At 41.2% G+C, this 25,606-nt stretch overlaps 1 protein-coding gene across 1 annotated transcript; it reads left to right on the forward strand.

Moving 5' to 3' along the window:
- Nucleotides 1–4: 4 nt before the first annotated feature.
- glcci1a (glucocorticoid induced 1a) lies at nucleotides 5–24,929 on the forward strand (the record flags this gene model as incomplete). The annotated part of the gene is made up of 8 exons (XM_025009219.2): nucleotides 5–20; nucleotides 6,790–6,926; nucleotides 13,909–14,016; nucleotides 15,107–15,178; nucleotides 16,899–17,048; nucleotides 17,363–17,573; nucleotides 19,380–19,500; nucleotides 19,571–24,929. Coding segments are annotated over 8 exons (1,128 nt in total), but the record flags the coding sequence as incomplete, so codon positions are not given.
- Between the last annotated feature and the right edge of the window lie 677 nt (nucleotides 24,930–25,606).

A 25,606-nucleotide genomic window follows, 5' to 3' on the forward strand; every position in this document is an offset into this window, starting at 1 on the left:
CCATATTCCCCCCCTCAAAGGTAGCCTCTCTCCTCATTGCAAATACATTTAAAAAAAAATAATAATGATTATAAACACGCATTACGTTTCGTTTACTTTGGTGCTATGCTAATTGTTTTGATTTCGACAAGGTAACCCCTACGCCAGTCTGTCTTTAAAAACACGCTGACTGAATAATTTCGACCATAAATTCGCACCATATGCGCACTCTCAAACGAAAGAAAACTCATTTCCCTAATAATCGAGCCGTGGTCTTGAATTCGTCGCGTGTGTGCCACGACGTCCGCGAGCACACGGCTATAAAATGGGAACTTTAACCAAATTTCTCACCATTCTCTCTCAAGCGCCACGTTGTGTTTTGGTGAGTCAAGCTAATGGAAACGACCTGCGAAGCAAGTCAAAATTTTGCATTTTAATCCATGTGTGCTCGGTTTATATTAGTGAAGTTCAAGCCGAATTGTTAAATGGACTGCCATTATTCATACTATCCCCGTATCATCGATTATAAAGTCGGTTTAATTATCGTTATAGATACGACAATCTAAAATCGCCCACTTTTTAATAGCTAGAGTCGCGGCCGAAGCCTTCTCTGTGTAGCTGCTGTCAGGCTGCGCTGTAGCAGCGATGCGCGCTAGGCTAGTTGGCTAGCTGTCTAATTAGGTCATAACACATTAGTGATCTGATGCTGGATGCTAAGAGGCTATGCGTCAACCATCGCTGTATTTCCTTTTATTTCAAACACATCATCAGTGACATTTAGTGCAGCGCAGCTTCAGGTCGTTCAGATCGACTTAAAAGGATTAAATGACATTAGCTAATGTAGCTGTTAGGGCAGCGCAGTGTATTGCTCTGCTGCCAGTGATGAGGTAAATATGGTTGGAGCTCGGATGCCTGTGAAGTAATGATGCAGCTACTGTCGAAGTCATCATGGGGATGTTTCTGCAGATTCTCACAATCAGCTGCTGAACAAATGGGATGTGTCCGTGCAGCGTGGGCTGCTTGCTGTGACTGAATCAAATCAAAATGAATCCTGAAATATCGGTCGTAACCAAAGGTATGTGGCTCCTATGGTAACATTTGGGCCTAGCAGTCACTCAGACATAAACAGAGCCCTCCGTGCAACCAGGCCAGCCCCTGAAACTACATGCACACACACACACAAATACTACCGAGTGAATTAATGCTAGCTAGAATAGGCGTCTGTCTGCAGAAATCTGGTGACCTTTTTCTTTTTAATTTCTTTCAGCAGTTGACCTTTTTTTTTTTTTTTGGAAACTAACCTACTTGCAGCAGGTGCTACAGTTGTTACATATTTGTAAAGAGTGTAAACCTCATTGGTTCCTCTTCCGAATCAGGATGTGATGATGAGCTATTATTATACTCTTGACTTTGCATCTTTTCTTCCGTGGTTTCATTTCTAATGTTTGTACAGCCCTCTCCCCACAGTTACTTTTTTGCTTTGCCTCCTCACAACCTGGAATTTAACGGGATATCTAATGGAATTATAAGCAACGATGTTACAGAAAATACTCTGGATTAATGAAGTTAAATGTAGAAAACCCCTTGTTTACAATAATCCTGAAAACATAAACTTTCCGTTACCTTCATGAGCCGCATAATTAAATAAATAAGATCCACCTGCGGACGATCTAAGCGTCAAATGATCTCGGTATATAACCACCTGTTCTGATAGCCCCCAGCGTCAACATCAGTGCAACATCTTAAAGCACTAAGGGCGACCACCAAGCAAGGGATACGAAGACCAAGGAACTGTCCACACAGGCCGGATAAAGTTGTGATAAAATACAGATCAGGGCTGGCTTATGAGAAGTATCTCCCAAACCCCAAACATCACATGGAGCTCTGCTTAATCTATTATAAGAAAATGGAAAGATGATGTCACCACAGCAGACCTAATCAGATAAATCAGAGAAACATCCCAGCGGCCAAAGATAACCCTGATAGGGCCGGGAGATGGGCAACATCATGTCATCATATCTGACACAAACCTAACTCCTCTCATCTGTCTGAAAATACCACCCCCACAGTGAAGCATGGTGGTGGAAGCATCATGCTGTGTGGATATTTAGAAGACTGGGATGGAGGTCCACCTCTCAGCAGGACAATGACTCTAAACACACTTCTGATGAGACACTCCACTGATTTAGAGAGAAGCAGTTAAATGTCCTGGAATGGTCCAGTCAAAGTCCAGACCTCGGTCCAACTGAGAATCTCTGGTTGGATTCAAATATGGTTGAACACAAGCAGCACCATCCAACCTGAAGGAGCTGCAGCAGTTTGATCCGGAAGAACGGACGAAGATGGACCAAGATCATGGAGACGGACCTGAAGAGACTTAATGCTGGAACTGCTGTGAAAGGAGAATACATATTCATGTGCCACTCTTTAGTTTTAGATTTTTTTTTATTTCTTAAAACAATTTTCTTCTATTCAGCTTTATTAATATGGAGTATTTTGTAGAATTTATTACTCATAATCCAATTAAAAATTGATTTAAATTCCAGGTTGTAAGACAACCTGGAATGGTGGTGAATACTTTTGCAACCCATTGTGTTGGGGTGGTCAGGTCAGGGCACGCATCGAGCCTGACTGGCTCTAAATGTGCCATCTTGGACTTCTGTTTTTAACAAGTGAACACACACATGGACAGAGGGCTTTTATTTTTAAGACCTTGGCTGAGCTAATGTTCACCAGACAAAGGTCAGCTGGTGTCATTACTGACTGTGATGAGAAATTGCAAGATGAACAAAATTTTTTTGTAAAGATGCACTAATTTCTGATTCTGGTTTGCTCTGACCTACTAATACCAATTTTGGCAACTTCATGTTTCTCTCAAACAGCAGAACACACAATTTTTTTTTTAAAATTTTTACAAGTTGAGATAAAATGAAAATTGCTGTTTTGTTATACAGATCAGTCCAGTCCTGCTGCCTTTGACTTTACTTTATCAACACCCGACCATTAAGACATACTGTAACTAGAGACAGGACCAGAAGCTGGAAGTTGAAGCTACCGTAGACGAACGCCCTCTAGTGGCGCTCACAAAAACCGACATTTTGGCTTCAATTTTGAACAACGGTAGGAAACACAGACGCTTCGTCTATGTTTATTAATGTCGAGCCTACAGATGGTACATACGGCTAAATTTAAGCCTTCTTCACTCAGTAAAAATCATTCACATGAGACAGTTGCTACGGCTTAGCAATGGTGTGTTCACTAACTGGATAATTACTGGATTTTTCAGTGTTGAGAGCTGAAAATCGGCCAGTGCTGATCAGATCTGATTCCTTCTTCTCTCTTTCTTTATTATCATTCAAAATTTAAGCTGTTGCCCAAAGTGTGGACTCACCACTAATGCTGGATGTTCATTCATCTGCTACAACAAAACTGTTTTATTTCACAGCTCATTATTCTCTATTTGCAAACATACCTAAAAAGGAAATAATTTCAGTGTAATTAATGGCAAGGTATGGAATAATTTAGCCACAGAATAAATTATCCATCCATCCATCCATTTTCTTTACCCGCTTCTCCATTCCGGCAGAATAAATTATTTTATTTTTCTTCAATTTGGTTCCATTTTTACCCTTAAAGATAAACTTTGTAAAAGGGAGCCTTGTCATCAAACTTTTTTTCCCGCCAATTTCCACTAAATTTTTCAGTCATATGCAGAGATCTGGACTGTGTATGTTGACACAGTGATGCGTTCATGTCATTCATATATATATATATATATATATATATATATATATATATTTGTGTGTGTGTGTATAGTTTTTATCTGATCTGTGGGAAAATTAATTCCCACCCTAAAATGTTTTTATTGTCACCAAACTTTCTTTCCATTGACAAAATAAGAATAGATCAAAACTTGAGCGTCCACATACTTTACGTTGTGCTTTCTTTTTACATTTATAATTTTCAAAGCATACTGCTTTCAGTTGTTCTTTGTCTGGACACTTTCATATCTTGTTTGGTCTACCTGTATACGTTTCACTTCTTGAAAGCTTCCTATTAAATTAGTACTCAGTCCAAATCTTTAGACCGAGAACAGCCAAATCTTCTCGGTGGAGTTTTAGAATCTGTATTTTGTCAAGTTGTGTTAATCTTGTATTAGTGAATATAATGCAAACTATACTAATGGTAGATTCAATGGTTTGTTTATTCCACGGGGCTGTGAAGTGTTGTTTACTGTGTTTTATGTGGACAGTTATTACACTAAAACAACATGCTGTGTGCAACCAAAGAAAAAGGAACCTAACAAGGAGAAAATATTGGCGAAAAAGACAAAAAATACAAAAAGTTTGGGAGTATATCATAGAAAGGAATAGCAAAAACACTCAATGGTAAAATCAAAATGATCTCACCTCAGTAGCACAACATCAGCAGCTTTGACGAGATGTGGTCTGAGTCAGAAAAGAGCCCCCCCACAAACACAATCAGTTTTTATGAGACCGACGAACGATGGGGCGTCGAGAATCTTCCTGCGCGAACTGGAGATCAGAGTTAGGAACAAAAATGTCAACAACACCCACAGCAGGTGAACTCCTGTTTTACTGACGCCGGCACATTCTTATGAACGAAATCCCAAGTTGTTGGACTTTTACGTGTCCAGCAGAGAGGACTTGCAGGATGGGGTGTCTGCTCTGACGAGGAGCTCGCCTGCCTTCAAACGGATTCAGTGTCAGACAAACATTTCTGAGAGAATGCAGGCAAAAAGTTTTTTAGTTTGCCAAACAATGTGTTGCGCTCAGGCCAAACACAGAGTCTGAGGTAATCCTCCTACTCAGTACCTTGGAGAACTAAAAACCTTTAACAGATTCTCACAAATATTCTGACATTTTCTCCTTGGACTGAGGTATGAAAGAATCAGGTGTCTGTTAGCGTTTTAAGGGGAGGCACAGCTTTCATTGTAGGTACAGGTCAGAGGTTTCCAGCTGGGACAACTGTGTATATATCCAATTACATGATTATTCAATTGATTTTTTTGATTGAGTACTCAATTACTGAAATATTTGGCAGGTGCAGCTCTAAACTGCAGTAATCTATTCACAAAAAAACATCATTATCATCACCACCCTCCATCAGTACTACAGTCTTCTTACAGCTTTTTAAATGATGAGTCTGGATCTCCTGTCAGCAAATTTTACTGTCATCAGTTTTGGCTCCAGCACCAGCTGGCAGCTGTTTTTTTTCTACTAAAAGAAAAACATCCCTGATAAAACTAAAGTCCACCATCTGGCCAGCATAGCAGACAAGAAACTTTGAGTATTTATCTGCTATAGAGGCAGAAGTTTACCTATGGAGTTGGCATAGTCTAGAGAGGTTAAAAGCATGGTGCATTTTGGTCCAAATTGATTCTGAATGACTTAAATTTTAGGCAAGAATCAAAAGGGTTCTCTTACTATGTTTAAACACCTATAACAAGATTTTGTTTCACCTTATATACAGTATGTAAGAAGTCGTAATGTTTTAGTCCGACTTTGGTAAACTACAAAGCTGGACTTTAACTGGACCATTACAACACCTTGGTTCTTTTCTTTTTGAGCCGTTCTGTTGTTGATCAGCTGCTGTGTTTGGGATCATTGTTCAGTTTGGTCCAATCCTCAGCTGTAGGACAGATGTCCTCACGTTTGACTCCAGAGTCCTTTGGTTCACAGAGGAGTTCATGGTCGACTCAGTGAGGAGCCCAAACCATCAGCCCTCCACCTCCGTGCTGACAGCTGGGATGAGGTGTTTGTGCTGATCTGCTGTGTTTGGTTTTCTCCAAACATGCTGCTGTGCATTCTGGGTAATCATCTGTATTTTGGTCAGTCGCGCTGCCATGTTGTTTTTACAGAGAAGAGCCTTTCTGCTGCATCTTCAAAACAAGCCACACCTGTTCAGTCTACGAACTTTAACCTTTACCCCGCTAACGGAGGCATGTGCAGTCTGAGATGGATTGCTCTCGTTTTGTTTTGTTGTTTTCTTTACAGAGGTCTGACCTTGGGGTGAGTTTACTGGTACGGCCACTCCTGGGAAGATTGGCAGCTGTTTTCCACTTGAGAATAATTCTGCTTTATAGATGCAGTCACACTTGCTGATAATCAGTTAATCAATACTTTTGGTCAGCAGCACCCGGCTGCTACTTTCCCTGTTAAATCCCATGACAGCAGCAAGGCGAGACTTAGTTTTTCCCACACAGCATTTCTGTTTTGGCTTTGTTTTCATTGAATAAATTATGACATGATGAATCTGTTGTGTGGTTTTGGACACTTGAGATTACATATGAACAATTTTAGAACCTGGTAAGGACTAGATCCTTTTTTATATGGTTATAAATGATACTGGAAAATGGTTAACAGTAGAGGTAATTTAAGGACATGTAAAGTTGTTCTGTTTCTTTTATGCTTTTGTCTGGATAACTCCCAACATCTGAAATTGTCTGTTTTTGAAATGAGTCTAAAGTACAAAATGTTTTTGATCTGGCTGCCTCACATATACTCATGCAGTTCACTGACATTAGTTATTTGTTAAATCGATTATTGAAGTCTTTATGTGTAACAAAGAAACAGAATTTAAAAAATAATATCTGGTGTTGTAACAGGATTACTACTCGGTGTGCAGTTAATCTGTCAGGGAATGCACCAACGAGGTGGTGGTTTTCCCTGATTGTTTTTGGTCTAAAGTTTGAAACAAATTAAAACAAACAGCAACAGGTTTATAAAAAAGCATTTTTTTTCCATTATCCTGAGCTAATGCTGCTTTTATCTTTTATTATCTGTGCAGTTGAAAGGGCAGAGTCACACCCGGTGTGGAGAGCTGGGGGGGCCAGTGTGTTGTCTTCTTCTTTGGGCACCGTCAGTGGTCCGTACCCCACAGGGCCGTGGCCTCGTGACTCTCGTATGAAAGAGAAGTCGACGCAGGTGAGCGCCGCCCACTTACTTTTTCTTCTTTTTTTTTTTTTGCTTTTATTTGTACTGCAGAGTCCAGTGGCCTGCAGAGATGAAGTCTCTGTGACATTTTCTAAAAACAGATGGCAGATTTGATATGTTCCTTTTCCCAGTAGGACTGCTGAGCCTGGCTCTGTTTTCAGTCAGAACCGATACAAGCTGATTAACGGGCTAAAAACAGCACACCCCTTTGCAAAACTATAAAAATAAATATTAACCTAATTGCAACTTCTTACCTTCAAACATTAGGTTATATTCAGTCAAATATATTATAATTCCCAATTTAATAACAACCTTGTCAACCTGACAAATAAAGCTATACATTTATGTAAATTATCAGAGGTAGCGTTAAATAAATCTGGATTTTGAATGTTTTAGGTAGAAGGACACAGATTAAAGATAGATTAGATAAATAAATACAGATATATCAATAGTATATGAATAAAACTGGTTGCTGGGCAACACCAGATGTAAATATATTGTAAAAATGACCAGCTAGTTTACAGCAGGTGAGTAATCTATCAAAATATATGTGGATCATGGTGGAAAATGGGAATGTAAACATCAGTATACACCAAACCTTTGCTCAAACTCCCATGTGGAGGAGTACAATACAGCCACGACAGGAGAGACGGTTTGCTTCTTCACCGAAGCTACATGCTCTTATGTTTACCTTTTGTTATTTATTCATTGAGGCGTTGGGTTATATTTGGCATTTCAACTATAGATGAACCAGGAAAATCGGCTTGTGACCGACGCCGATCGATTCTCAGCCCGACCGACCGTTGTCACCAAACGGCCTGTCAAGATTCGGAAATCTGATATTTTCCCAGGCCAGGAACGCCCCACAGGCGAGCGGCGCTCGGCACCCCTTGTTAGGGACGTTTCTACTGTGTGGAGAAAATATGACGTTAGCTGCACAAACTTGTCTGTAGGGTGTTTACAAATAAAATCAGAGGAGACAAACTAAAGTTTGGGGAAGTTATTGAAAGGAAACGTTTTGATGCGGAGGAATATTATGAGCCGACGGTCAATAAACAGAAGAAGGAAATGCACCTCTGTTTTTTTTTTCTTTTGAGTTTTCACCATCTGTTTGTCATGAAACTCAGTGGATCAGGATGTTAGCTTCCAGATGAGTTGGGAAGACTTCAGCTGGATCAGGCATGGAGACAATGCTAACTATGCTAATAAAAGATGACAGGTCTTCTGCGCTTATAGATGGTTAACAGCAGAATGGATGATTGTTGAATTAAAATGAAAAACAGACTTAGTAATCTAACAAATGTTATTTATGCTGAACATTTTATTGTGACCAGTCAAATCATATATTTGATAAAACACTGAGGCTGAGAGTTCACTGCACAATGAATGAAGATGCACGTTCAAACCCTCACCGCCATTATTTTATGTGGTCCAAACCTGAACAAAGATGATGTTCAGATAAGAAGCATGTAGGTTACATCAGTTCTGAACTTCACAGTACGTAGTGTAGTTGTTTCTAAATATATTGGTTCAACTACAAAATAGAAACTTTGTTTTTTTTTTATTTTTGATTTCTCATGTCCTGGATGACTGGTAAACTACAAATATATTGGTTGGTCTGTTTGACCAAACAGGAAAGCGTCTCAAACCTCTAAATCCACCGAATGTCAAGACCGTATCTGTGCTGGTTCCAACTCCTCGGGCCATTTTGGAAATATGTCATGCTTGACCTTTATCTGTCCCCCACACCTTCCTGCCTTGTGATTCTCTCACGCTCAACCTCAGATGTCCTCACACACACTTAGGACTCTTTACATCCTGTTTCTTCCAGCCTGTGTGACATTTACCACCTACGCATGTGTGGAGCTTCAGAAGCCAGATGACCTCTCTCTGCCGTTAGGTAGCGGTTGATTATTAACAGTTAAAACTGAGCCAACAGCTTGAAGGTGAGAGTTGGCTGGGGTGGCATTTTCCCTTGCTTTGATTCGCAGTCAGTCTGTGCACGTTTACATAAATGTAATATATATTCTGTTAAAATTTTATAAATTCTATCTCACCAGCGGCCCACTTAGGAATAATGTGCTTTGAGTTTTCGTAGTGGTACATTTTATGGCGTTGACGAAATTTGGAAAAAACTGCATATAAATGTTTCGATTATATACAAAAAAGGGATTTTGACAAAACAAATGAGAAAACCCAACCCTCCTTGGAGCTCTACAGCTCAGATGTACTTTACAGTAGGAGCATCGTTCAAAGTTGAAACAAATCGTGAGATGTTAGACTTTTTCGTGACTGAACTGGCATTTGGACGTCTTTTGTATCTTTTTTAACAATCATGTTATAATTTCTTTCGTGAGTTTTGGAGACCTTATCTCAGAATCTGCAACTTGCTTGAACTTACTAAAAACATTCAAAGTCTTTGCAAGCAAACTCTTTTCCTCTGACAAACTTTACATTGTAAACACAAACCTGACATGTTTGACAACCGGGGACCTTTGCCACTTATGCTTCAGGAATATTTTAAATACAACTTATACTTTGTACACAGTGACAATTTCACAAGCCTTACTTTCTACTCTGATTTCTGGATGCATGTCTTATTAAAAGTGTTCACGAGCAACAGCTTCGACATTTCTTTTGATCTTGGTTCTCTTTACACTTCTTGGACAGTTTATTCGTCAAACTGTCTGCATTTTGTCAACTTAGATTATTTTCCCTGAATGAGGAACAATAATCTGGTCAGCAAAAGGTGAGCAAAATATCCCATAAATAACTGAATTAATTTTAATGAAACTCCAAAAGTAATCACTGGATGTACGTCTACAACTGATTAACTTTTACAGTCGGCCCAGTTTAAGATGGCCGCCACAGCCAACTGACTTTTACGAGAGATGCAGGTACTGAGCTAAGATTTGGTGTGGTAGTAACTGGGAGTTATCCCCAAATCATACGCCGAGCGTCACACATTGGGCAATATTTGTGCTTAAAACTTTGCCATTAACCGCTGCTGTCAGGCCTTTTTGTATGTTAGTAAAATATCTCGAGACGTCCAAACCTCACCACAAACTCGAAGCGTTAACACATCTCATGAGATTTCACAATATCGCTTGCGACCGCAAGGCTTGCAAGGTTCGAGCAAAACGCCTATAACGCTGTTATTTCTCACTATAAAGCGTAAAGGGTGATATGCATTCTTTAAATGAATTCTAAGCCTTTAACACATTGTGAATCAGTTTTCCCTTTCCTACGCTCTTCGATATTTTTTTTATGAAAATCCCGTTGAGCTAGACCAACCTGTTTTCTGTTTACTAGAGACAGTTTCAAGGACAGCTGTTTAGGTATTTTCCGGGTTCTGTCGCCTTGTGTGTGACACAGCCGTGGGTGTGGATTGTGCATGGAGCCTCGGCTCTATCAGCCTCGCTCAGCTCCACCCTGCCGATCCTTAGAAGCAGCAAGGAGGTGGCAGATAATGTTATCTCGCTCCTAAATATCCACTTCCCCTTCTTGCAATGGCTGTGGCCACTGCCATTTATGGCAAGCTGAGCCCCAGCTGGCTCTTTATTGCCTCTTGCAGTAAAGGGTACAATGGGGGCTGGCCAGATGACAGCTCGGCCCATGAGTGCATGTTACTGAGTTACAGAGCTGCAGGGGAGGAGCAGAGCTGACAAAATTTCACTGATATCAGTTTGCGAGCTACAAGGAGGAAAGGGATGGAGCACAAAGCTGGGCATTGCAGCTGTTTGGAAATGTTACCAGTTATTAATTTGCATAGGTTGTAGTACCACAGCAAGTGTTTGTGTGAAGGCTGGGCGATATGACCTGTAATGTCTAAATATTTGGGGTTTTTATTCCTATACACAAGCTTTATTTCAGTAATTTAAAATCTGCTCTGATCAACGTATAAATGTCAAACTCAAATCTATACAGCATGACTAAAACGTTAAACATAATACTGATACTATAATAAATACTCAATATCATTTTTAATACAGAGTAGAGTAAAATGATTGATCATTGTCATCATCATGTTGTTATTTTACACTTCAAAATAATATTATTTAAATATAATTTGATTGAAATACACTACATTGCCAAAAGTATTCACTCACCCAAATTCATCCAAATTGTTAAATTCAGGTGTTCCAATCCCTTCTGTGGCTACAGGTGTATAAAATCAGGGATGAATCACACTTCTCTGTCTGGCAATTCGATAGACTAGTCTGGGTTTGGCTGCTGCCAGGAGAACAGTTCTTGTCTGACTGCATTGTGCTAAGTGTAAAGTTTGGTGGAGGGAGGATCATGGTGTGGGCTTGTTTTTCAGGAGTTTGGCTCAGCAGCTTAATGCTTCAGCATACCAAGGCAATTTGGACAATTTCCTGCTCCCAACTTTGTGGGAACAATTTAGGGACGGCCCCTTTCTGTTCCAACATGACTGAGCACCAGGGCACAAAGCAAGGTCCATAAAGACATGGAGGAGGGAGTTTGGTGTGGAACTTGACTGACCTGCACAGAGTCCTGACCTCAACCTGATAGAACATGTTTGGGATGAATTAGAGCAAAGACTGAGAGCCAGGCCTTCTGTCCAACATCAGTGTCTGACCTCATGAATGTGCTTCTGGAAGAATGGTCCAAAATTCCCATAAACACTCCTAAACCTGTGGGAAGCCTTCCTAGAAGAGTTGAAGTTCCTATGCGTGTGAAGGGAGACAAGCAAATACGTTTGGCAATATATAATATATATTAATTTTCACTAAACAGCAGACTCGATTTTTCTAGTCTTTCTGGTGCTTCTAAATAAAATAAAAGCACCAGTACATTATTTAGAAGGACCACTTCAAATGAATCAACATCATACTACATATTTTGTCGAAACAGTTTATATTAAATTTGCCACTAAAGAAAATAAATTCTTAATTTAAAGACAAAAGCCACAGAAGGAAGTTGTAATTTATGATAAATTCATTAACTGATTTTTTAACAGAGGTCAAATTAATGAATCATTCAGTATTAATTTATTCTTTTAAAATTAAAATAGCATTCTTTGAAGGAATGCATTTTGCCCGCCAGCTTACTTTACAAAATGTTAAACAAAGACAACGTCTGTGTTGAGCGTGACTATCAGCCACTACCACACCGAACTTTGTTCAATGTCTGTAAAAATGGCATTTTTGTTATTGCAAAGGTGGCCATCTTGGATCAGGTTGACCCCAAAAGGTAATCAGTTGTTGATCCAGTTATTACCACTCTTAAACCTAGATCCGTTCAGTGGTTCATGAGGTATTTCGCTAACAGACAGACAGACAAGCCATCACACAGAGGCAGTTTTATGATTAAAACAGCAGTTTGGTGTTTCTGTTGTTTAAAGTGTTTATCATCTATTGCAACATTTATTACTAATGCAGGTAATATGTATATTTGTTAAGCTGCACAATTATATAAGTTATCAGTCATCTTAATGGGCCACATGTAGTCACTTGTTGTTTCTGTGTGTTACATATTCATTTAAACTTAGTTTTTACAGTCTGTTAAATACATGCAATGGATGACATCTCCTCTTTTATTACTTTTAAATTTAGTTCTATTTCAGTCTCTGCAGTATGATTAGTTGGTTTCTGCCTTTAAACTGCTGCTGACAGTCAGTCACTGGCGGTACACAGCACATCAGTGATTTCCCGGCCACGTCCTGTGCTGGTTTATCTGGGATTCACCCTCTCATTGCCTGGGTCTCTGGTCTCTTAAGTGGACTCTAATCTGGGACCAGAAACCGCAAGATTACTCCAAGTGTCCCGCCTTTGTCTTCTGAGCTCCGTTTCTGGACTGTCTTCCAGATGATCCTCTCTGTGAATGGCCTCCTAAACAAAGTAAGGAGAAGTCAGCTCAGCCCATTCCGCCTGCCTGCGAGTACCTTTTACCCTTACTTCACCTGGACTCCTGCCTTCAAGAAAACCTGATATCGAAAAGAGAAAATAGGAGCACTTCTAATGATCAGTAGATCCGTTGCTGTTGAATTCACCTCTGGAAACAGTACTAACCTTCACTCCGTTCGTTCCCGCAGACGTGACATTCCACTTCCTGCTCCCGACAAAATAAAACCATTTTTACTTGCCCGTGTTTCCTGTATGGTCACGACAGTCATGACAATGCGAGCACCAACTGGTTGATGGAGCCTGACTGTACAGCGTAACTGGTTCTGTGGCCCAAACACGATTCAGTTCTGTAGAATAACTTCTTCAGATTAGCTTTGCAGAGATTTAGTAGAGTGCTGGAAAGCGCTTCGAGTGGCCTGGTTGGCTATATATAAGTACAGTCCGTTTACATGGAAGTCATGTAGCAGCCTTTTCTCATACTTTTTTGAGGCCCTTGTGTGTTTTGTTTGTGAAGGTCATTGTAAAGACTTCCCGAGGAGACATGTCTGGACATGTTCTCAGGCTCTGGCATAAAGTCGTGCAGTGTCATTTTGTGGATCTTGGTTGTAAAAACTCAAACAAGGCTGGGTGTACAGTTCTAATAGCTCCTTATGAACTTGAAATCTTACACGCATTTACATTGATATTCAAAGCAGCAACACTTTGAAGTGAAGAATACACCACAAAACTACCTTTCCCTATAGTGCAGACTGTTGCTTGACTTTTTCCAGTTATAATGGAAACTGTGACATCTGGAACAATGCATCTAAACCTTATTATTTGGACTTTGGGTCAAATAAAAACATACAGTGAGATGCAAAGTATTCACCCTCTCGGCTCTCTTTGTATTTTGCTGCAACCTGCAATTTCATTAGGTTTTAATTTTATTGTAAGGATTCTATAAAAAAATATACTTCAATTCATAAGACGTTAATGAGGAAAAATGCTTTTAAAAAGTAAAAATATATATATAAAATGAAAAAGTATTGTGTGCATATGTATTCACCCCCTTTTCTTTGAAGCCCATATATATATAAAAGCTTTTGTTTTTGCTCTCATGGGTTCAGCGGACTTCAAGGATCCAGCAGCATCTTGGAAGCCGTAATCAGTCTGGACTCCACAGTGGAAACAAGGATTCCCCTTTTTTCAATAGGAGACCATCACTTTTACAGTCCTGAACAGCATCATCAAGCACACCTTCGCAGCAACCAGCTCCATTCAGGTATCTTTATTGATATTCTGCTGCTTCAGTTTTGTGCAAAAAGTTATTTTAGTAACGTACAGTAAATGTGAAGTAATTCGCAGGAAATTTTTGTGTGGTTGATTATTCCTTTGTTGTAACAATGCTTCTTTGCTTTAAATACATACCCTCGCAAAGCCTGTTTATTTTCCTTTAAATGGAGCCGCATTTGTTCGAAAAATGCATTTGTGGGTTGAGCAGCGGAGCTGAGTATGTGGGTTGTGCCCATGATAAACTTGCCAAATCTTCTCTGCCAAACGGCTTCCTCTGCTGTTGACTCTTGTTTATCGCCGTTTATCGGATTGGATGACTGAAGTCTGAAGAAACAAGACTTATTGGCAATTTAACAGTGTATTCATTTAACAAACAGTGGGCCTCAGTTGCATGTAGAAGAACCATATACAGGCACACGAGCCTGGCACCTCCTCCTTGTGTTGCTCATCAGCTTGGTCACGCGGCTGTGGGCTGGCATCTTCTGTGGTTGTGTTGGTCACTTTAGACTAAACAACACACTGAAGCTGACCCCTCAGGTGTTCAATGGGGTTGTGTCAGGACTGCAGACAGGCCATTCCATCCTCTCCACCCCCCAATTTGTGGATGTAGTCTCTAAGAAATCCAGCTCTGTGGGGGCAAGTTTTGTCATCTTGGAGGATAGAGTTTGGTCCCAGACTGGAAAAATGCAACCATCAGGCACCTGATTGTCAGTACCTGGGGTACAAGAAGCTCAAAACAAGAATCGATAACAGAGGAAGCTGTTTGGCAGAGATTTGGCAAGTTTTTCATGCTGCTCAACCCACAAATGCATTTCTATAAAAAACAAAAAAATGGGGCATAGTTTAAGGAAAAATAAACAGGCTTTCCAACATACAGATTAATTGCCAGGAAGCATTGTTACGAAAAATTCCTTATTTGTGCTGTTATAATCAAATGTACATTGCGACGACTCTAGTTTTATGCATTACTTCCAAGAAATGATTAAATCTGGAAGATCAATAACGCTGCCCTTTTCTCCTTTAGATTGACCCGTACTGTGGGATCAGACAACCTACAGATTCTGCTTTTTTACTGATTGCACAGAGAAGTCTCTGTGCATTAAGGTCAGTAGTCATTTTTCACTTCAGACGTTCAGATTTACCATGGCAAGAGAAGAGCAGGTGTGTTAAAATTTCAGCATCCAATCTTTTTAACACATACAACAAATAATAAAGCAGCAAACAATTATTTGGGGAATGGATCTCTTAGACTGGGGTTACACTACTCAGTCCTAGACATTTTTTCTTATAACTATCAGTAGTTTGCTAAGGTTCCCTTCATACTGGATGACGACCCATCATACTGGAGCTTACACTCTTTATGACCTACACAACCTATTAGAACTTGGTTGGATTGCGGAAAGACACCACAAAGGCCATTCACATTTTGGCTGATGTTTTTAATGTTGTAGCAATGTGAAGGGACCTAAACGCCATACACTGGACCTTTAAAAAGGGGGAAAAATATACTGACCTTGAGACCATACAGTCATAAGGAAAAGTAAGGACGCCCTTTTTCAGTGGATGCTTTAGTTATCAGTCACTGCTTTCTAAACAAAAGGTTGCCTGTTTGCTGGTCAGAGACATGGAAGTGTCAAGGAGTTAACACACAGCAATGACCTGAGAGAATCAACTGTTTAAGCAATATATCTGGGAAGTCTTATAGGGCCATTTCAGAACTATTTGGAGTCGTTATTCTACAGTGAGAAAGATTATACACCAGAGAAAAACCTTCAAGGTAGTTTTCAATCTTACCAGAAGTGAATGTTCCAGCAGTTTCACCTCAAGGTCTGTACAATGCTCAGAAAAACTAAAAAAAAAATCCCAAGAACTACATCTTAGACTCAGTATGATCAATGTTAAAATTTAAGACAAGGCAGTTAATAAAACTGAACAAGTATGGCTTGTTTTGAAGGGTTGCAAGAGAAAGCTTCTGCTCTCTGCAAAGATTGGGGCAAAACGACTCAGGTTGGCAAAGTTTCCTCGAAATGAGCCGAAATGAGACTTCTGGAACGGAAGATGTTTACCCAGAATGCACAGCAGCATATTTGGAGAAAACTAAACTCAGCATATCAGCATAAACGAGCGCTGCCACTATCAATCATTTTTATTTTGATTCATCTACTGACTAATTTATTGATTAATCTAAATGTTTAGTTTTCCTTCTAAAGATCATAATTCACAAATTTACTTTAGTTCATTTTGTTTTTAACTGTCAGCTTTGGCATTTACAGATTACCACAAGATAAAACAAAAGCAACGGCTTGGTGAAAATCCAACTCCAACCTAATGAATAAATCAAATGAAGCTCTGATTATTTGTTTTGAAAAACACAAAAAGCCTGAATATTCAGCATTCAGATGTGAAGAAAAGCTGTTGTTATTTCAGTTGAAATGTTTAAAAAATTAAAAGATTATGTGTTAAATAAAAATATTGATTTTCACAAATTATTGTTACAATTAATGACATCGACTGCCCTAGCAAAAACACCTCATACTAGCTGTCAGCACGGAGGTGGAGGGCTGATGGTTTGGGCTCCTCACAGTCACTGAGTCGACCAAAGGACTCTGGAGTCAAACGTGAGGACATCTGTCCTACAGCTGAGGATTGGACCAAACTGAACAATGATCCCAAACACAGCAGCTGATCTACAACAGATCGGCTCAAAACGAAAACGACTAAAATGTTTCAGTGTTTTATTTATATTCTATAAGCGGAAATTTAAAACAAGTTCGAAATAACGACGTGTGTGTGTGTGTGTGTGTGTGTGTGTGGGCTGCAGTAGTTTTCCATGTCGAAGTCGGCCCAGATGCCACTGTCCAACATCACCGTGCCAAAGCCCTCCATCTCCAGGGTCCCCAGCAGCATGGAGGGCATCAACCATGAGCTGGAGAAAGTCTTCATCAAAGACAATGGGGAAAAAGAGGAACTCAAGGTGGAACGCTTTTCTTCCCTCTATTCCAGCCTTGGTTATTCCTTATGTCCGCTGGTGTCCAATCCTGGCCCTGAAGGACCACTGTCCTGGATGTTTTAGTTGTTTCTCTGCTCTTCAGCAGGTCTTTAAGTTCTTCAGGAGCCTTTTAATCACTCAGTCATTCAAATCTGGTGTCAAAGCAGAGAAACATCTAAAACGTGCAGAATCGTGGCCTTCCTGGACCAGGATTGGACGCCACTGTTCTAGTCTGTCTGCGGACTCGATTCGTCTCAGACCTCATTAATACTCTGTTCCTCTCCTCGGGCACTCTGCAGTCCCTGGAGGTCCCCGACGGGCGCCGGGCACCCTTCCCTCCACAGCAGCGCAGCAGCAGCTCCCACAGCGTGGATACCCAGACCCCATCGGCTCCCGGGCGGTCCAGCAGCTGCTCCAGCCTGTCACCGTGTCCCTCACCGGCCTGCCCCCCAGGATCACACGACGGCAGCCCCTACTCCACAGAGGACCTGCTGTACGACCGAGATAAGGGTAAGACATTTTTAAAATGTGCAAAAATATGCAACATCACCTTAGAGACATGTTTTCACCCAAGTGTTTACTGGTATTCAAAGTGGAAGTCTATTCATTTCAGATTCCAATTTTACTGTAATTCAAACAAAGTAGAAAAAAAAAGCCTGACATTTAAACCAATTAGACATTAAAGCTACTTACTATATTATGTTATGGCTACAGACACAGGACTTTTGGGAACATATCAAATTAGAATCCCCTTCTGAGTTTCACTGGATAGAAATAACCCCTTTTTGGCAGGGCTTTTATTTTGAAAAATGCATGTCTACTTTATGTAGTTGCAAACTGGACTGACCAGAAGTGGTTCTGTTAAAGAATATCATTGTGAGAGCTACTCCCTGACCTGTTTCTGTTAGTAATCAATCTTTATTTGCTTGTGTCTAGCTGTTATATTTAAAAATAGTCAAAAGCTCCTGACTCTTGATGTTTATTACAGCTTTCACTCCCACCCACACTAGATAGGCCTACTAGCCAATCAGAAATAGGATATGGGCGGGCCTTGGGTCTTGGCAAAACTTTGATTCAGATCCAGCAGTCGTTCCGTGTGCCGCTCCGTGTCACACTGTTTCCCATACTGGAAACGCGCATCGAGCATGCGGCGCAAGTTTACGAAGCCAGCGGAAGACACTAAAGATACCGATAAAGACATAAACAACAAATGGCGCTGGGCTTGGATAGAGGAGGTGGGTAGCGATGGAGAACTCTTTGGGAGCTGGTGCCAGAAGCTCTGGCAGCCTGGTGCATGTTTTTGCACTTGTGCACAGGGAGGCTGCTGTATGGAACTAGCAGGGGAAAAAAAAACTTCTGTCATGGGGCAAATTAGACCCTAGTCATAAAGCAAAAGAACAAAAATGTTCAGGTTTAGGATTTTTTTTCCACTATCAGCCCTGACTTTGGTCTTAGCTGCATTTGAATTAGCTGTTAGCTCCTCAGTCCAGTTGGACCTGACTGATTTCTCCAAACTGAGGTGGTTCGTAAAGCTGTCTGTAACGGACAGCAAACTTTTCCTTTAAAGTTCTTCAGATCAGCTCCTTGTGGTACTGATATGCTGATGACATTAATTATAATGAATGTTGCTGCAGCTGATGTGAAACAACAGAGATGGTAGTGGAGATGTGCTCAGAAACAGATTAAAAATGCTTTGATCAAAACCCCAACTGGATGCTGGAAATCTGATCAGAGCTTTACGGTTTTGCCACATCTTCCTGCTGCACGACACATGCGCAGCGTAGCTCTACATGGGTACTAATCTGGTGATAAAAACAAAACTTAGACTTTAAAACATGCAAAACTTCCTTCCTAAAATGTTCCCTACAGTCCATATAAGCCTGCTTGATTATGGTGGAAAAAAACTACAATCAAGAATACTTTGATCAATATCAATCACAAATTTTCGAAAACGATTATTCTTTAAGTTTGAAAACATCATGTTTATTTCACTTAAAGAACACTGGGAGGTAAGACAGGATGAGAGCACGCCGGTGAGGCTGCATGTAGTAGAATACTTTTAACAATGGTGGTTTTCGATCGATTACACTCTTTTTGTGATCGTTTAAAGACAAAAATGAAAACTATTTATTTGATTACCTGCACGGCTCGAAGTTCTTGTACTGGTAATAGTACTTCTGGTGGGTAGAAAAAAGACATGAGCGTGCCGAAGTGAAAAGCCACTGCCCTCTTGAACAATTTGAATGATGGATGTTGTTTATAAACCTGTCAGTAGGCTCCACCCCCCCCAAGCCCATCCTGTTTGTTTGTGTTCAGACAGCGGAAGCAGCTCACCACTTCCTAAGTTTGCCTCCTCACCCAAACCCAACAACAGCTACATGTTCAAGCGAGAGCCACCGGAGGGATGCGAGAAGATTAAGGCGTTTGAGGAGATGAGGTAAGAACTGTTTGATTCCTGCCGCGTCAGGACCGTGCCGCCCTCAGACCCTGCTCATGTCTCTCCGCAGCTCCAGGCAGTCGGCGTCGGCGTCTGTGCCCCTCTTCTCCTGCCCCGACAAAAACAAGGTCAACTTCATCCCGACAGGCTCGGCGTTCTGCCCCGTCAAACTCCCTGGCTCCGTGCACCTCGCCCCGCCCTCGGAGGTGGAGGACGAGGAGAACGCCGAGGCCCACTCGTCCGGCGAGCCCCAGGGGGCCAGCTCGTTTTACGGCGTCCCCACTCAGGTCTCCACGAGCACCAGCACAGACGACCCCCCAGAGGAGCCCAGCTCACCCTCAGAGACTGCAGAGGCTCAGACAGACAGCCCGGCCATCAGCTAGACTCGAGCGGAACTGGCCTCCAATCTCCGGGACCACCCCACAACTGACTGTCCCACCAACAAACAGGTCCTCCCCCGCTCTACCAAGGGAGCCCCCCCGTCTCTCTGTGCTGACCCCCTCCACCCGCCTTCTATCACTGCATGACGTAGCAACTATGTCCCTTCATATCCACTGACACAAAGACTCGCCACCTTATCGTTCTGTCCTGCATAATGTCTGAGCTGTTTGCAGGGAGCCGAAGGATTTGAGGTATCATGTGCAGGCATCAGAGGGAAGAACAGAGCACTATGGCTGTGGGGGGAGGGGCATGCATTTTAAACTGGTAGTATATTTCTGATTAAATTATGTGTTGTGTTCCGTTTCAACATTCACAGTATGAATAAGCTCTAAACATATACACACACGTATATATAAATATATATACACACACATATAGCTCTATGAGAGGAAAAACAAAATGCTTGTTTTAAAAGAATCCCAAACTGTGTATTACTGTGTTATGTAAGGAACAGGAAAAACAGCTGCACTATTCAGGATTATGTTTACACTATCAGGTCACAAGCGAAACCCTACGTCAGAGAAAGGCAACAAGAACATAATTTGGACAAAAAAAAAAAAAAAAGAGAGAGACAAAAAAAAATGAAAAAAAATGGCCACAGTTGATTGCACCGAGTCTGCATCTGGCCTCGCTTCAGGGTGTTTCACAATCAGAGTCTATTCTCAGGTAATTTGGAATGTATGTCCATACAAAATATCTTCGGCTTGACAAAGCAGAACCGATTCACTCCCCATCTATTCCCAGTTGTGTTCTCATTCGCAGACAAATTGCCCTCTTTCTATTCCAGAGTCCGGTCCGACACAACGGCGATAGAGAGGTAAAAAGTTTTGGATTAGATGCCTTCTCCTGCTGGTGGTGGAATACAGTACGGACCACACACACTGTGACTGATTCCATTTGCTGAGGTGTGTGTGTGTTTATGTGCGTGTGAGTTTTGCTGTGATGAAAGCATGTTTTCGGACTGAGACTTGGATTGTGTACAGTTGTTGTTACTAAGGTTGGATGATGATGTGGGACTGAGTCTCCTGAGCCTGCGGACACCGGACCAGACAAGGACGGGTCACATTATTAAGGAAGGACCAAACAGGAAGTCTCGGTTCTTTTCCAAATGCAGATTGGAGGTGTAGTTGTACAAACATTTCTTCTCATTTGTATGGAAGCTTAAATTCATTGTAAACTCTCTCCCAGCCAAAATAATTTATTATATTGTGCTAGCTGTTAAAACAAGACCAGCCTGACCAACGCAGACCAGTTGTAATTGAGGCAAATAATGTCAGCAGAGACGCGCACAGAGCAGCAACCCCCTCTAGTGGTCAGTGAATGAAAATATCCTTTGCGACAAAGGGTCCAGTTGAAAAGATTAAAAATCTCCTCCTGACCTTTTTTCCCCATTTTTTTTTTTTCAGAAAACACAATGATTTTAGATTAAACTGATTGGGCAAAATAATTCAGACTCAAGAGGGATTAATCACACTTCCAGTAAGGCGTGATGTGGGTCTACTGCATGGAAACCTGCACTCGTTTTTTTTCACTTAAAGGTACTCATTGCAAACTATGAGCCAAACATAAAAAGATAGTCCTGAACTGTATCAAACGGCGCACTTCGAAAGACTTTACTCGAGTAGTTTTCCAGATACATTGATATGCAATTCTGAAATGTGGGTACTCGCTTAATGTAAACAAAGCGCTCGGCCGAACGTGGAAGCTGGAGTCACGCGATGAGCCTACGTTAGGCTGGCTGTAGTCAGACGAGCGTAGAAAATATTAGGTGGATCTGCATCCCGAGCGGCTCTTCCATGAACGTCGCCATTATTGACCTGGTTTCAGTCACTCCAGCTGTTTCCGTAGGCAAATAAACGCACAAATTCTGAATATTGAATACTGAATGAGTTTTTAATTTAGGGACACATGAAGTGTCATTTCAACCTGTTGACTGGAGCAGGGACTCAGTTAACCTGGTAACCTGTAACTGTTGGTGTCTGTTAGCAAAATATCTCATGAACCACTGGATGTATTTTAATCAAACTTTCAGAAAATAGTCCTCAGTTGTACATCTGTATCTCATTAACTTTCAGTCAGCCCAATATAACATGGCCGCCACAGCTAATTGACCTCAGCAAACACAAAAATGGCTGTAACTCAGTCGATTCTACAGATATTGAGCTGAAATTTGGTGTGAAAGTAGCTAAGGATCATTTTCAACACGTACTACAAGCACTGGCACATCTCTCACAAAATAACAGTAATTTTCAAAGTTTGACCAAAACAGCTGTAACTCCGTCTTTCCTCAACATAAGATGATCCCAACAATAACCATAATCAAAATCTGCCATGAACGGTGGCTTTTAATTTTTATTGATGCGTTTACCTGATTAAAAGAAAATATTTACTAAGGTAAAGTCAGTTTGACCAACTCGGCTGAAAAGAATCAGACCCCTGGTGCATCAACTGAATCAACACTAAAAGGTTACGTTGACTCGACTTGAATATATTTAGTAGAAACAGCAGAATTGCTTTAAGCAACTTCGTTGACCTACTCATGTCTGGTTTTTTTAACTTCATTCAGCACGTTCATTTTGAGTTCACACTCAACTTTTTATTATTATATTTACATGAATTGAAAAACCTTAACTTCCCTTTGAAAATGCAAAGAAATTTGGGATAGACTCAACTTCTTTTCTTTCATAAGGAACTCTCCAGTGTTTCCTGTGCAAAGGAAGATAATAAACACTTTAAAATTTAAGCAGGTCTTATCTTGTCAGATCGGAGCTGAAAGGACTGTTCGACAGGACCAACATGTCTATGATTATTATCTTACTTTATTTTTTTATTTGTGAACACAAGAAATTAACTCAAGTAACCCCATTAATAACCATTAGTTTAGTTACCAAAATGGCTGCTCGTCCAGCCACATCTGGCAGCCACTGTGTCGTATGCAAGTTGGCCAACTTGGGGTGCGGGCAGATTTGGACGGTCAGAGAAATGTCTGAAACACCGCCAGAGTTAGTTTTACAAGCAAAGACCATGTTAAACTTTCAAATTTAGTTTGACGTTTGCGTATGAATCAACGATAGTAGCAAGCCCACGTCCCCTCCCAACCCGTCCATCCTCCGCAAGCTCTTCATCCGTTAAATAAACGGCGCACGGCAGTGCTGTAGCTAACTGGGTCGGGCAGCGATCGAGCTGATTCGTTCATTCATTTCTCAACTCGGATTAAATAAAACATTTTATAAACAAATCTGCGGGCGGGAGCTGGCACTTTCCACTGCTTTGCTCAGGTGTTATCCGGGAAGGAATAATCTGAAAACTTCCAGCCAATCAGAGTGATTCCTCAGCTTCCTCAGCTTCAGTTCCAGGAAGTTAAACACAAGAAGAACTGGATTCATTTAGACCCATTCTGATGATCATTTTTTTGGACAATAAATTGGTAACCAGTAGACTGATTTTAAAAATTCAAATTGTGTTTAATGTGTCTTTAAAAGATCAATTTAATGGTGTCAAAATATGTCGATGAGGTTATAAAAGTCAGGTGGCCTTGCTAACAACATCCTTCTAGACAAGCTCTGAAATATTGTGAGAAAACCTGCACTGCCATACTTGTTCCAATCAGGTTAGCAGGTACCTTTAAACTGGCTCACAGTTTTTATCTTTTTTTTTTTTTATAACTTCCCGTTTCATGAGACAGTCCACAAATACTTTCACGTTTTGAAAAGCTTTCGGACATTTTTTTTGGTTAGAAAAAAAGAAGAAAAAAAAAAAGAGTTCAAGTTCAAAAATCCGTAGTTCACATCCTTTGAAGGGGTTCTGTGGAAAGATTGCGAACAATTAATATCTGACCTGTTGTAGATAGCACCGGAAATACTACAGCTAGCTGTTGCTGTTTGCACCCTCAAATAACCATAAAATGTCATATAAATAACCACGTAATGGGAAAATAACCACAATGTAAAGACTTAAAATTAGCATTTGCATTAACTGCTATGAAACTTCAGAAATCAGAGTTATTTTAAGACAGCAGTGATGCCCCTTGGTCTTAGCCTTGTTTGGATTAGCCTTTAGCTCGTCAGTTCAAGATTTAATTGAATTCTTTTGGTACGTAAAGAACCCTAAACGTTTGATTCCTGTTAGGATGAAGTCCCCTCATAAAAGATAATATTTGTACAACCTGTATCTCCAGTCTGCATTCCCAATGATGCTGAAACTGCTCTGATGTTCCAAAAGAAACTTAATTCATTAAATGCATTCCTGAGATTTTAATCATTCAAGACACCCGATCAGATTATTCATTCCTGAAGGATCTCTCAGCCTTTCGAGGTAATCACTGTAAGTGGCTAGTTGAGGATCTGAGAGATGGTTGGTTGCAGACACAGCGGCGCCGTCGTCTGTAGGAAGCGCAGATTAAAGGGTCTCGGTGGCCAGGCAACCTGACGCCCGCCGCCAAGCAACAGCAACCATCTCAACATCTTCTGTATTCTGTGCAAGAGTGAAACATAATCCACATTTATTTTTATACCCGGTGTGCTTGTCTAACCTCTGCATTAACGTTCCATTCCCTTCTGTTCGTTTATATGTGGCTTTTAATAAGGCTTATTGCAATGTTGTGGTTTCTAAAGACTTTACAGCACCTTACCATGAGCTATATCTTTCTCAATGTCCCACATATACTTGGCATTGACAAATTAGGTGTGTGCAATAATATGGAAAACAACGAAAACAACAACAACAACAACAAAAATACATGGTGTTATCATTCAGGATGTTGCCCGTTCTTTGACAGTGTCTCATCTTGCACTGCTTTGGTTTTGAGCCTGGAGGCTGGATCAGCAAGCAGCTTGCTGCTAAAGCCATCAACAAAACCAGCACCGAGAGTGAGCAGAGCACATCCAGCGGCAGGTCGAGGGTGTTCATCGACTCACTACCCGATACTTCTTGTGTAACCTGCAATGTCAAAGTTCATGCACAATGGCAATAAAATCTTGGTTGTTTTGTCCATTTTGTAGTGTTTGTACATCGGTGACTACGGTGAGCAGGTCCGCGGTGTTGATGGCTTTGTGTCCGTCGATATAGTGACGATGAGAACCGAATAAAAACCAGTACGACTGGCTCAGTGCGGCCGATACTGCAGGAGTCCTCTTCAGATTCGGCATAAATGGTGGCCGTCGGGTGGGAGGTGGAACGCTCCGTCTGGGTTGGGTTCGTCAAGCCAAGGAGTTCAAACATCTCGTTCACGCCTCGTCCACTGAAATGAGGTCGTTGCTCCGGTTTTTTATGGTGGAAAAAGAAGCTGAAGGCAAAACTCTCGATCTAATGGTCCATGTATGCGCCAGCCCTCACCTATGGTCCAGAGACATACATAGATTATGACGGAAAGGACAGGATTCCGGACACAACCGGTTGGCCGGGCTTATTCCTAGAGGCAAGGTAAAGAACTTCGTCATTCAAGGGAAACCTTGATTGTAATTGTAGACTGAGCTAATTGTGATCAGGAAGGGTAGATTCTCAGTTATCCAGGACGTCCATCCATCCATCCATCCATCCATTCTCTTCCGCTTATCCGGGGTCGGGTCGCGGGGGCAGCAGCCTAAGCAGGGAGACCCAGACTTCCCTCTCCCCAGCCACTTGGGCCAGCTCCTCCGGGGGAATCCCAAGGCATTCCCAGGCCAGC

The sequence above is a fragment of the Kryptolebias marmoratus genome, linkage group LG5 (assembly GCF_001649575.2).
Source record: "Kryptolebias marmoratus isolate JLee-2015 linkage group LG5, ASM164957v2, whole genome shotgun sequence".
Taxonomy (NCBI): Eukaryota; Metazoa; Chordata; class Actinopteri; order Cyprinodontiformes; family Rivulidae; genus Kryptolebias; species Kryptolebias marmoratus.